Raw genomic sequence first — 13,843 nt, forward strand, 5'->3', positions numbered from 1 at the left:
CACACACACACACACACACACACACACACACACACACACACACACACTAGCCTGTGACCTTGGGCAAGTCACTTAACCCTAATACTTAACCCCAATTGCCCTCCAAAAGGCAAAAAACAAAAGCCAACTGAAGTCATGTCATCATCTCTGTGATGTCGTAGTCCTCTTTGAAAACAAAGGACAAGTACAAGTGTCAGATGCATTGCTTTCAAAAATTTTTCAAAATGTAATTTTATCTTATTACTTTTAGTGAGTTGCATCATCTCAGTTATTACTATTTTGGGTCACATGAACAATTTATAAATTCCTATATTTAAATTTCGGTTTCTGTATTATCAATCATTGCTGCTTTTCTTTTGAAATCTGCCATTTGTCCCATTACCTTCAGCATTCTTACTTTCATGCATCTTTAACTAGTGTGTCTTATCTACTTTTTATTCTTTGTTTAACTGTATATTTGGCGATACAGTCTAGAAATAGACTTGTAATACAGTCTAGAAATAGAAATAGCTTGTCAGAGGCTGTAAATAAATTACAATTTTATTTGCAATTTATGTATTTCTGAGGATTTAAAATCTCATGGTACCACTTAGAGTGGGTAGAGTCTTATCTGAATGTTTAGGAAACTGTTCTAAAGTTATGGAAATATTTATTTTAGATGTTTACCATAAGAAGTTATAACATTACTTCTGTATTGCAACACATACAAGCTACTGTATTATTCATGTCTGGGAAATAACTCCAGAAAGAAAACTATTTTATATTCTGGTGTTTTTAGGTACATTAAACTTCAAGAATCCAGGCTAATTGAAGGACAGCAACCTCTCTTAAATAAAGGCAATTAGTCAATAATCATTTAAGTATTTACTATATACCAGGCATTGTCTGCATTATTAATGGTTTTAAATAAGGTTTTATAATTCTATTTTAAAAATTGTTGTATGGCAATAATCAATATTGATCCTAAAGAAGACTTGAAAAAATACTCTTTTACAAATTACACACAGTAGGAACTAGAGTTTTCATATTCCAGCCTCTAACAGATTCACTCTTGATCTGGTCAGAAAGGCAGACAGCTTCAGAGGGCTTAATAATCAGCCTTTTTCTAGTCTACTAGAATTTTCTAGAATCAGCTCCTACAACATTCCCTAATCACCCTTCTCACGGGGGCCTGTGAGAAGACAATTACTTCTACCTCTTAATGAGGTCAATCCAGACAGGCACAGCTTGTGCACTCCCCTAAAACCTCTCAAGTCTCAATGGGGGCTTGTTGAGGCACACACAGATTCCCCTATGGGTTCCTCATGGTTTTTCCCCACTCACTGACCAGTGCCCTCCTGCTTTATAGGGCAACAGATAAAGAAGGCATCTTGCCAACATTAAGCTCACAGGTTAGCTTTAGCAATATCATCATTCTGCCCAAGTATAATCAATATTACATATTGTCACCCCTTATCTCATGACGCAGCCTCTGTAGGACTGTCTGTCACTATGATTATGGGAATTACTATCTAGAATCCTTGAGATTATTCTGGGAATTATCTAATACCTGGAAACTAGACATTCCCATGGCCATGGATACTGAGAAACTAACTCTAAGAAGGATAATAAAATTCTCCTTACATACAAATACATATCCCGTTTTTTCAAGAAAAATGGGAAACTAAAAATGTGGAATGGAGCAATACATTCTCTGACTACCATTTTGTTGGTTGGTTTTTCTTTATTTTCAGAAGGTAAAAAACCCCAAAATTCAGCCATTTAAAAAAAATATTTCATTTTAATCACTCAAGTCATGTAAACAAACTATTGCCTACTAATGTTCTTAAAGTGACTTGATTAAGTAGACTGTTTTAAATTACATAGTAAAAGATAGATAAAGCATTTATTAAGCAATTAAAAGTATTTGTTTCTTAAATCCCTGAGGGTTATTAAAATCAGTAGAAATGCATAGTTTAAATATTATATCTGAAATTCTACTTCTATTGACAATTTATTTAGCAAACCATTTGGAACAGAAGGACATATTTCAGCCTAGCCTATGTATGTCTTCACCATCACAAATTCTGAATTAAGAAAGTCAAAATTAGTGAGATTCTACTGTATCTTGTTATTATTATGAAATGCATTATCAGAAGATTTGGAGATAGGCATCAGGGAATCACTTATTAATATTCTCTTACTTCCCTGGCATTGTACTTGGTTCTAAGAGATACTAAGACAAAGGTGAACCAAGCCTTGCTCTCACAGAAAGGATACTGTAATTCAGTAAGTTAGTGGTTCAGGGAGGTTATAGGACTTTTGCTTCTACTCCTAACACTGGTGAATTGACAAATCTAAAGTGAGGGTTTTAGCTTCTAATCTCTTATTATTACATAATATCACAAAATAAACAGAGTAATTCCCCAATCTGATGTTAATAACCCATTGCTATTCTAATAACAATAATCAATTGTTTAGTAACATGACTCCCTGAGCATAAAACTTCTAGACCAGAACAAAACTATTCCCTACATTTTCTTTTTCTTACTGGCAAAGAGTGGGCAACATTTGATCTCTTTATGATTTATACATTCACATCTCTGAAAGATGATCTTTAGGTTAATACATTTTAAAAGTAATATTTGCTGTCTTCCAGACAGCATAACAACAAAACAAACAACAACAATAATAATAGCTAGAATTTATAGAGTGCTTTAAGATTTGAAAAGTGCTTTCAAAAAATTATCTCATTTTATCTTCACAACAACGCTTGGAGAGAGGTACTGTTGTTGCACCATTTTACAGATGAAAAAAACTGAGGCTAGGAGAATTTAACTGACTTGTCCTGTCAGATTAAATTTAGATCTTCATAGCTCCAGCTCTAATACTCAATCCATTGTGCCACCTAGCCCCTTCCTTTGAGGCAATTTTTTTTTAAAGCAATTGGGGTTAAGTAACTTGCTCAAGGTTACACAGCCAGTTATTTCTGGGTGTGGTGCTGAGTATCTGAGCACAGATTTGATCCCCAGGTCATCCCGACTCTGGAGCCGGTGCTCTTACTTGCTGAGCCACCTGGCTGCCCCTAAGGATTTGGGGTTAAGTAACTTGCTCAAGGTTACATGGCCAGGTGTTTCTGGGTGGGTGCTAAGTGTCTGAGCCCGGATTCCATCCCCAGGTCATCCCGACACTGGAGCCAGTGCTCTTACTCGCTGTGCTACCTGGCTGTCCTGAGACAAATTTTTAAGCATTAAAACTTCTGCAACAGTATTCCTTTTAAAAAGGGAGATCCAGGTATACTATCTTACTCACTTTTCTTGATCTCTATCTGTCTTTGCTTCCCTCTCCAATATATATTACCCTGTATTGTATACATTTTGCATTTAATTATATGCCTACTTGTATATTCCTTGATGAAATAAAAGCCTCTTAAGGAAAGAGACTGTTTTCTGGCACGTGGCACAGTGCCCAGTATAAACAAATGCCTCCTAAAACATTGTTAGATCATTTGAAATCATTGTAGAGGGAGGGCCCACTTTCCTTATTATTACCTGCAGCAACTGCAGACCAACTGTAGCCTCCAGGCAGTTGGGTACAGGAGCCTGTTATCTCCTGCATTCAAATGATTTATTTAATAAGAGCAGAGGACTATCTTTCTTTTTCATTTATATGCCCAGGCATGGGTGCTCTAGTGGGTAGAGTTCTAGGCCTGGCATCAAGAAAACCTGAGTTCAAATCTGACCTCAGACATTTATTAGCTGGGTGACCCTGGGCAAGTCACTTAACCCCTGCTTGCCTCAGTTTCCTCAATTGTAAAAAGTGGTAATGATAGCACCCTCTTTGCAGAGTTGTGAGAATCAAATGAAGAAATATGTGTAAATCACTAAGCACAGTATTGTGCGTTATTCATTTAGGTATGTAATAATATTAGTAGAAAGGTATACCTCTACTATACACTAATAGTTAATTGCTTTTCTCTTAAGTTTGTTTCCCTATACCTGAATCATCTTTACTAAATCAAGTATTAGCAGTTTTCCCTTTATCTTGCCTTCTGTGAGTATGAAGAAATGACAGTATGTTAAGCAGGGATATAATATCCTTTCTCCATATATATAATTTGTTTCTGAGAGGAGGCATGATTAATTAGTCCCAGTCTCTTTCTCCAAGGTAAGAATTACAGATCTGGAAACCTCCAAGGTTAATTCAGTCTTATAATTTTTAAAGAAGAGTTGTGTTCCATAGACTTTGATTTTGGGAGACATTTTATTGTAAAGATATCTGAAATCTAACATCTTCACCTCTTTCTGCATGGCTTTTAGCTACTGTATGGAAGACGACTGGGTTCTTGAGCAAAGAGAAGGGATTTAAAATCAGAAGGCTTGAGTTTGAGTGTAAACAATGCCACTTCATAACCCTGAAAAAATCTATCAGCTCCCTCATTTATAATATGGCAAAGATTGTGCTGCCTATAATTCCCAAAGGAAGTATGTGCCATCTAGTCCAGCACATACCACACAAAAAAACATACCAGAGAACCATTCTTCGAATGTTCACTGCTTCCCAAGGCAGCTCATTCCATCTCTGGATGGTCCTAATTATTAAGAACTTTTTCTTTCATTAGAGAATCAGTATTTTGTTTTTGAACCCTCCATCAATGCTTCTCATTCTGCCTTTTGTGACCAAGCAGAATCAATCTATTCTCTCTTGCATGTGCCCTTCATACCTTTAGAGGTATATTATGTAGATCAAATGAGATAACTGATATAGTACATAATCATTATGTAAATATCAATTCCACTGTTATTTTAGGTAATAACAAGAGGCCTTTTCAAATATTCCCTGGCATTATATCTTCATAAATATAACAGATACTGTTTTCTATTTTGCACCTGGTTTCTTTGGTACCCTAACTGGATACAATCTAACATGTATAGTATTCAGAAAGATCCTTCTGGGGGTAATGAATGCAGTACAGACATGAATAATAGCGCTGCCAATCTACAATAAACATTATCGTCATTATTTCTGTTGGTTTTCCTTATAAGATGCCAAGCTCCTCTCACATTACAATTCTAAGTTTCATGCTACTAACCTCAAACTTGTTACCCAAAGCAATCTGGCTCCATTGTTCCAGTGACACCTTCTTTTACTCACCTGTAATTTCCATGAATTATCAACTCCAGAGCTAATTTTGACCTATGTTGATTCATCATTAAAAGTTATCTACTAAAGTGTAGTGTCTCTCATCAGTATTTAATGATATGGTACAGACAAGGAAGCAAGAAGTTTGGGCAAGAAAACAAATTTAATTCATGGGAGGAGAAGTTTATGGTGTGTCTGCAAAAGCCTCCATGAAATTGTTGCCCAGATAGTGATTCCCTGGAGTTGTGTTTGTCAGATCAGTCCAGAAAATTTCTACCTGTTAATTTTCTTGTTTTAAGCAAGACTTTTATCTTATTTGAGCTGCAATTGCTGTTCACACAATGGCTTGATCAATATTCATCATTAGGTTTCTTAAAGCCATGCCCTGTTTTTCTTTTCATTTGACCTCTAACATTGCCACTGACATCGTTGCATATTTAACGTATGCTTTATTTTACTTTTAAAATTTGTGACCCCATTCCTGTATTGTAAGGACTCAGACACTAAAGTATCATTTATCATTTATTAATGTCTCCTTTATGCAATGCACTATAGCATGTAATTAATGCAAAATGTTCTTTTCTTTCATTTAGATAATCAGTGCTATATGCAAGGGGACATGATGGATTTAACTTAAAGCACACATGTATGTGTATATTATCTTCACAAAATCCAGTCTCCCATTTCCCTAGAAACTGAAAGGAATTAGGGCAGGCATCATGAAAAGGTGGGAAGCATGGATAAATACTAGTGTCCTTTGCAATAAAAAAGCAAAAATTGACAAGTCATTGACTTTGTTTTAACTCTAGACTTACTTCATCACGTCAGCTGCAATTGTGCAATAATTATGGTCAAAGAAGTGGAGAAAATCTGTAAGCTCATACAACATTTCTCAAATTCTTTTAAGGTCTACAGGTCCACAATAATACTGTCCCCAACAAGCTCTTCTTCCCTATTTCCCACAGAGGGTTGGTCTGGAGTGGGGGAGGAGTGGTGGGAAAAGCAAGCCTCTTGCCCTAATCCTGGTGATCCTCAAGATTAGTAAAACTGAATTGGCCCTAGCTTGCCTTGGAAAGTATTTGAAGAGTATTAGAACTAAATTCTATCTCTAAATCTAGATGTCTTTAGAATGACCTGCTAGGTCCTTCCCAGACTGGAAAAGGCAAGAGGGCTATATTGACTCTTGCAGAAACACAGTGAGTAGCCTTACAGGCCCTATCTTAATCTATACCTAGAGTCCCACAAAATAAAATTTAAAACTTTTCAATGTACAATATGTATAAATTATTTTGCACTTTTCAGCTATTAATGTTATTAATCCTACCCACTACTAATGAGTATCTCCCTCATACACTCACAGTTCATGCCTTACTTTATAATTCCATAGTGGATAGAGTGCCAGGCCTGGAGTCAGAAAGACTTCCTGAGTTCAAATCTGGTCTCAGACACTTACTAGCTGTGTGACCCTGGTCAAGTCACTTAACCCTGTCTGCCTCAGTTTCCTCATCTGTAAAAGAACTGGAGAAGAAAATGGCAAACCACTCTAGTGCCTTTGCCAAGAAAATCCCAAATGGGGTCACAACAAGCTGGACAGGACTGAAAAACAAGGAAACAAAATCTAAATGTAACAGTTGCCATAACTATAGAGCTTTAAAGATTGCAAAGCACTATAAATACAGCATCTTATTTGATTCTCACAATAATCCTGTCGAAGAAGCATTACAGGTATTTATTATCCCCATGTTATTGATGAATAAACTGAGATTTAGTGAAGTGAGATAACTTGGCCATATTCATAGTTAGTAATTGTCAGAGGCAGGATTCTAAGACCTATCCCTTTCCGTTACCCCCACAGGTATCTTCATAGTATTAAATATGCAGCACATCTCCTTCAGTCACATGGCATTTCTCTCCCTCCTCTTTGCAGGCTTCTTTTAGAAAGTGAGACAGAAAGTGGAAAGTATATAAATGTGACAACAAAAGAGAGGGATTATAGACAAGATTAAGGAGTTAGAGATTGAGACTGGTTGGGACCTACCTTCTGGTCATCAGAAACTTGAACTGAAGTTCTTAAGGGCAGAGACAGGGGCATAAAGGAGACAAGACTGTGCAGAGGACAAGGCGAGTTTCTCTATTTGTCTTCTCCATCTTTGCCCGTGTAGCTGCTTGATGAGTGGGTGTAGGAGACCAATGAAAGCAATCAGAGGTTCTTCTCAATTCCAGGGTTGAGGGATGTCCCTGTATTATCAAGGTGGAGGAGGGGAGCATTTGAGTCTACATCTAGGAGAAACTGTGAGGGCTAATCTGTATGGTAGATATTTTACTATCCATTGTTTATGATTTTTATTGTTCCTATGCCAAGATAAAAAAACAATCTACAATTAATTATTCTTTCTCTGTTCCTGTGGGGAGAGGCTACATAATGGCATTGTGACATGGCTATAGGGCTGGTAAAATATGACACATTCCAAGGGTACATGGGTGTTTAAAAGTTGATGCTGATTTAATAGATCCATACCAAGCACACCTGAAAGACTGATGAGATGTCATCAAGAAAAAAAAAAACTAGTTGATTAAATGTTGTCTGTTCTCTGAGAATTGTTGAGAAGTTGGCACTTCCCTTGTACTTTGACTCGTCGGCATGGAGTAGCAGAAACCTTGTCTGTTCTAAACTTTTTTCATCTCTAGTGTATAATTCCCTTTATTTGGTGGGTATTTAATAAATATCTGCTACTGTTTATTTGGGTTGTTATTGAACCAGAAAAGGCCCAAAAAAATTTGAAATATTCAAATCAACAAATATTTTACAGCAACTGTTATGTACAAGTCACTATACTAGGCAGTGGAGACACAAAAGTACAGAGACAGAGAGAGACAGAGAGAGAGAGAGAGAGAGAGAGAGAGAGAGAGAGAGAGAGAGAGAGCTTCTTCTCCTCTCATGGATCATAAATTCTGCTGGGGATGAGGAAATTAGTTTTAAAATTCCCTGGTCATTTCCTGCTTTCAGGTATATAACTCAATCATCGCATTAGTACACTCTTTTGAATGGGAAATGGTTAAAAAATAATTGTTGCTATATATTTGCACAGTTAAATAAGTGTCAGTTCTGTTAACCTTTAAAATGCTTCAATAAGTCTAGGAAATATCAAGAGAATGTTTCAAACTCGCATAATTTTGCTACTACTTAAGAAAAATCAAAACATTGAAACTAATATACCTCTAAAATGCTAGGATTAAAAGGTCATAAAAGCAAAGCTAGGAAAGACCTGAGTGGTCATCTACTCCAAGCCCCTTATTGTATATACGAGGAAAGTGAAGCCCAGAACCAATATCACACTTACAGTACATGTCTTTTTTTTTTTGCTTTTTGGAGGGCAATTGGGGTTAAGTGATTTGCCCAAAGTCACACAGATAGTAAGTGTGTCAAGTGTCTGGGGCTGGATTTGAACTCAGGTCCTCTTGACTGTAGGGCCAGTACTCTATTCACTGTGCCACCTAGCCACCACAACTTAAAGTGCATGTCAAAGGCAGCATATGAATTCAGGTCCTCTCACTCCAGAACCAATGTTCTTTCTACAATACTAAAGATTTAACAGACTTTATTTAAAAATCCTTTCCTGGAAAATAAAAATGTAGATGACTTCTATAATTTTCCTCCACTAAAATGTATTAGTGCAAAGGATGCTTAATTGTTGTCTTTGTATTCCCAGAATCTAATATGGTGCATGGCACAAATTAAGTCCTTGATAAAAGCTAATTAATTACTCTAATGCACATATATATGCACCTATAATATATATATGTACACATGCATATATACATGTGTATATGGTATATGTGTATATGTATATATACATGGTATATTGCATATGTTACATGTGCATGTACATGTTTGTGTGTATGTGCACACACACACAATTTTTTTTAATTGAAAGCACCAACATGTCTACAAATTATTTCCCCTGAGACAAAAATAGTAATAGGGGGAAAGTAGTGGCAGCTAATATATTTGAGCCACAAATATAGTCAGACTTCCCGAAAGAGGAGGTTTGAGAAAAAGGTGGGTCTAAAGAAGAGCACAGCAGTGACTGAACCTCAGTGTGTGTCTACCCAGAGGTAATTGAACCACTTGATAGTCTGAGGCAGAAGTATGTTGTCCTCTACCGTGTAAGCATCCTGACTCAAACCTTGTTCAACTCATGCCAGTCATAGCTGTGTTGAGAAGTGATAGAAAAGAAAGTGTCTCCCGGTTTCTTGATGGTGATTCATTCTTTTTATTTCATTTGATTTTCAACTAACAAAAATGGTCTTATTTTCTCTCCCTCACATGGCCCCCTCACACATTGGAAACCAAAAAAAAGAAAAGAAAAGAAAACTTTCAGAATGAAGCAAAAAAAAATTGTCACACTGGCCATGTCCAAACATAAATTTCATTCTATACCTAGAGTTTTTTACACCATCAGAAGATAGGAAGCTTGGCTCATCAGAACTCTGAAAAATCATGGTTGGTCATTGCTTTGATCAAACTTCTTGTCTTTTCAAGTTTGTCTTTGCAGCATTGTTGTTATTAAGCAAAGTGTTCCCTGATTCTGCTCATTTCATTGTGTATCAATTCATACAAGTGTTTCCAGGCTTTGCTGAAACTCTCCCTTTTGCCATATTTCATGGAATAATAGTATTCCATAACATTCATATATCATAGTAGTTATATCTGTGGGGGTAAGAGTATGCACAGTTTAGTGACTTTGGGGGTATAGTTTCAAATTGCTTTTGAGACTGGTTAGACCAAATTATAGTCTATCAATAGTCCATTAATGTGACTATTAACTCATAGTTCTTCCAATATTTGCCATTTCCTATTTTTATCAACTTTGTCAATCTGATGGGTATGAATTAAAACCTCATTTACTTTAATTTTCATTCTGTAAATATTATTGATTAAGAGCATTCCTCTTATGTTCATTGATAGCTTAGATTTCTTCCTTTGAGAACTACCTATTTATATCCTTTGATCACTGAACAGTTGTGAAATGCCTCTTACTGTTACAAATTTTAATTGTTTCCTTAAATATATAGGAAGTAAGACCTTTATCAGAGAAACTAATTTCAAAGATTTTTTCGTAGTTCCTATTTCCTTTCTAACCAAAATAAACTTACTTTGTTTGTACAAAATCTCTATGCAATCACAATTGTTCATTTTATCTTCTATGATTTCCTCTTTCATTCATTTGATCATGAACTGTTCCCCTTTGATAGTTGCAAAAGGTAAATTCTTCCTTGTCCTTGATTTTTTTAATTTTTAATCATATGATCTTTTATATCTCAGTTGTATATAATGATAGTTTCTACTTATATGGGGCACTGTGGTAGCCCTGAACATATCCCAGTATGATAAGCATCATCTAGGTTTCATTGATGAGACACTTTTATCCTTAATTCTGGTTTTGGAGAAATTTATTCTTTAATGTGTTTACTTTCTTTTTTGAAGCTCTATGCTTTCATGTGGGCGGGGGGCAGAAATTCACCTCCTTTCTGGAGAACTAGCATTGTTGTTTTTTCATAAGCAGCATTTAATAACAGTGAAGTTTAGTATTTTGTAGTTAGAACAGGGAGGTGGGTGTGAGACAAAGGCTGCCTCTTGTTTGGGTATTCACTCCTTTCATCCCCCTTTACTACCTTATGCTACATACTGTTCTACAAAAGGTTCCACACTAACAAAGCTCACAGTGTTATTAGTACTAAGGGCTGTCACTTTGCAACAGCAAAGGATGCCAGCATCTAATTAGCTCTGTACATCAGAGACCTGAAACTGAATTCCTCTTTAGGGAGATACAAATCTCTTAAAAATCGGTAGTCAGGGAGTTCACCGGGACTTAATATTTTGACTCCAATGACAGTAAAGAGACTGATTTGTGACCAAAGGATTTTCAAAGTTGCATAGATCCTTAGAGGTCATCTAGTATAACCCCTATTTTATTGATGGGGAAATAGAAGCCCAGAGAGGTTAAGGGATTTGCCCAAGGTCTGATTACCCAGGCAATAATTAGCAGAGACAGGATTCAAATCCAAATAGTCTGACTTTAAATTCACTGATCTTTCCATACTCTGCCACCTTTTCTATATAGTCAATTGATATATTTTTTTGAACTCTGATTCTGTCATGTCTTTTATGAACTACTTACTCACTTCCATGGAATACTGCCTCTCATTAATGACTTTCACAGTTAAAGCCCTTGAATTGCTTGTTGGCTTTAACTCATAAGAGTTTTAAACTTTTACACTTGAAAGAGACCTTAGAGATCACTGATTCTAGTGCCTTCATTTTACAAATAAGGAAGCTGAGGTACAGAAAGGTAAATTGTCCAAGACCAAATGACCATTTAAGGAAAGAAGTAGAAATAGAACCTTATTCCTTGCCCAGGATTCCTCATTGTATTACTTGGCTCATTATCTAACAGTAAACATTAATCTAGTCAATTGTGCTGATATTTCTGTTTGGCCTAATGATTTTTTTTTAATTGCTAGAAGGTATTCTATTATAGTCACGTAGGAAATCTTAGTAGTTCAAAAAAGATGTCAAAATAGTTATCCTAGGGGCAGCTAGGTGGCACAGCAATAGAGCACCGGCCCTGGAGTCAGAAGGACCTAAGTTCAAATCCAGCCTCACACACTTAACACTTACTAGCCTTGTGACCTTGAGCAAGTCACTAGATCCCAATTGCCCTGCCTTTCCCTCTGCATAAGAACAAACAAATAAACAAAATAGTTATCTTAGTAGACAAAGAAACTTTAGTTAAAGTATCTCTCAACAAATTTTGAAGATACTAGCAGCTTATGATGAATATAGCAGTCATCAGGCCAATGAGTAAATCATTAGCAGTGAGAACAGAAGTGATGTGAAACAAAAATACAGTGCTTATCTCTTGGTGATTGTTGATGGATATTACAGTGTGATATATTATTCCTTTCTAGCCATTCAAAGCTGATCTCTTTCTACCTTTCCAGTGCTCTGGACAGCTTGGTGGTACAGCAGATAGAGTGCTGGGCCTGAAAGCAGAAAGTCCTGAGTTCAAATCCAGTCTCACATACTTGCCAGCTCTGGGCAAGTCATTACTGTCTGTCTGCCTCAGTGTCTTCATCTGTAAAATGGGGAAAATAATAGTACCTACCTCTAGAGTTGATGTGAAGATTAAATGAGATAATATTTATAAAGTCCTTGGCACAAGTACTGAGCACATAGGAGGCATTTACTATATGTTTATTCTTTCCTTCTGACACTTTACGCTGGCCCCCATACTCTGCAATCCAGCTACACTGTACTTGCTGTTCTTGGAAGATAACAAAATGTGTCTCCCTACTCCATGCCTTCTGACTGGCACATTCCTGGGGTTGAAATGTTTTCCTTCCTCACTTTTACCTGCTGGTCCCTCTAACTTCCTTCCACATTCAGTTCAAATACTAACTTCTACAAAAAGCACCTCCACTCCTGACAAATCCATCCCCCCTAGGATTACCACCCACTTTCATTGTCTATGGGTAAATCTTAGATCTATATTCTTTTTTTCTTTTAACATGTTATTTTCCTCCTTATCCTCCCACACACCCACCCCCAGGAAGCCAAGGGTTGCTCTAAGGCAGGGAAAGTGTTTTTTTTCTTTCTTTGTATCCCCAGCAATTTGTATAGTTCTTGGCACATAGTAGGTGCTTAACGATGAAATTTGTCAATTGATTAATATACTGACTTTCTCTTTATTCTTTTAGATACTAGCAAATGTTATCATTTTCATCTGTGGAAACCTGGCAGGAGCCTACCACAAGCATCTTATGGAACTGGCTCTACAGCAGACCTATCAAGATACTTGCAATTGCATTAAGTCCAGAATCAAGCTGGAATTTGAAAAGCGGCAGCAGGTAACATTAACCCATATGTTTTATGCCTCTGTTAGTATCCTCTTTGAAACTGTGCTGATGTGGTCGTTCTCAATACAAAAATGAGGAGTCCATTGAGTCAGTGCTTTGGTCATTGGCATGGACATCCTGCACCCCAGCACTGATGGAATTACAATGTATGAGACTTGGTCACTTGTCAAATCTGGTATAGTGCAACCACTAGAATGTATGAAACAATTAGCACCACCTAAGAATTGTGGGAAACAAATGCAAATAGAAAGGAAGATAATCCCTGCCCTCAGGGAGTTTACTTTCTAAAGAAGGAGTGTGTGGTACAGAAAATCCAGAGAAAAGCCTGGAGGTTCTGGGAGGAATCATCCAATCAGAGGGAGATGAAGCAGGAGCAGAGGGGACTTTCAGTATGTGAATTCCAAGGCTAAGTGAAGTTTCTGACTGAATTGCTGGGGCCGGGAAAAGGAAGTCTTGAGTATAGCATGGAAAGGAGATAGACTAACCACATGCTTAACACAAAACAATCAACAAGTATTCATTGAGTCCCTACAATGTATCCAGCTTTGCCTAGATCCAGGGGGTGGGATTCAAAGTAAGTATGATTGAGTACTGCTTCCCTTGGCCTTGGTTTCCTCATCTGTAAAATGAAGGACTTAAGACTGTCTGGCTTCTATGTATTCCCCCTAATTCTAGCTCTGTGATCTTGTTGTTCTTTCTATCCAAATGCAACACCTACCCATGCCTGCCCATCTCTTAGTTCAGCCTCCAAAGCCATTAATTCTTAACATTATATTTCCTAAGGAGAAGCACTATTCTCTTT

General features: G+C 36.8%; 1 protein-coding gene across 1 annotated transcript in view; it reads left to right on the plus strand.

Annotated features, from left to right (window-relative positions):
* The window catches only part of ADCY2 (adenylate cyclase 2), a 586,315-nt gene that overhangs the window by 308,354 nt on the left and 264,118 nt on the right, over positions 1–13,843 (plus strand). The window contains exon 4 of the mRNA XM_069076933.1: positions 12,883–13,032. Coding sequence (XP_068933034.1) covers positions 12,883–13,032 — 150 coding nt within the window. The remainder of the gene's footprint in view (positions 1–12,882; positions 13,033–13,843) is intronic.

The sequence above is a fragment of the Petaurus breviceps genome, unplaced genomic scaffold (assembly GCF_028583685.1).
Source record: "Petaurus breviceps papuanus isolate PSGF00001 unplaced genomic scaffold, PetGlider_PUasm1.0 151, whole genome shotgun sequence".
Classification (NCBI taxonomy): Eukaryota; Metazoa; Chordata; class Mammalia; order Diprotodontia; family Petauridae; genus Petaurus; species Petaurus breviceps.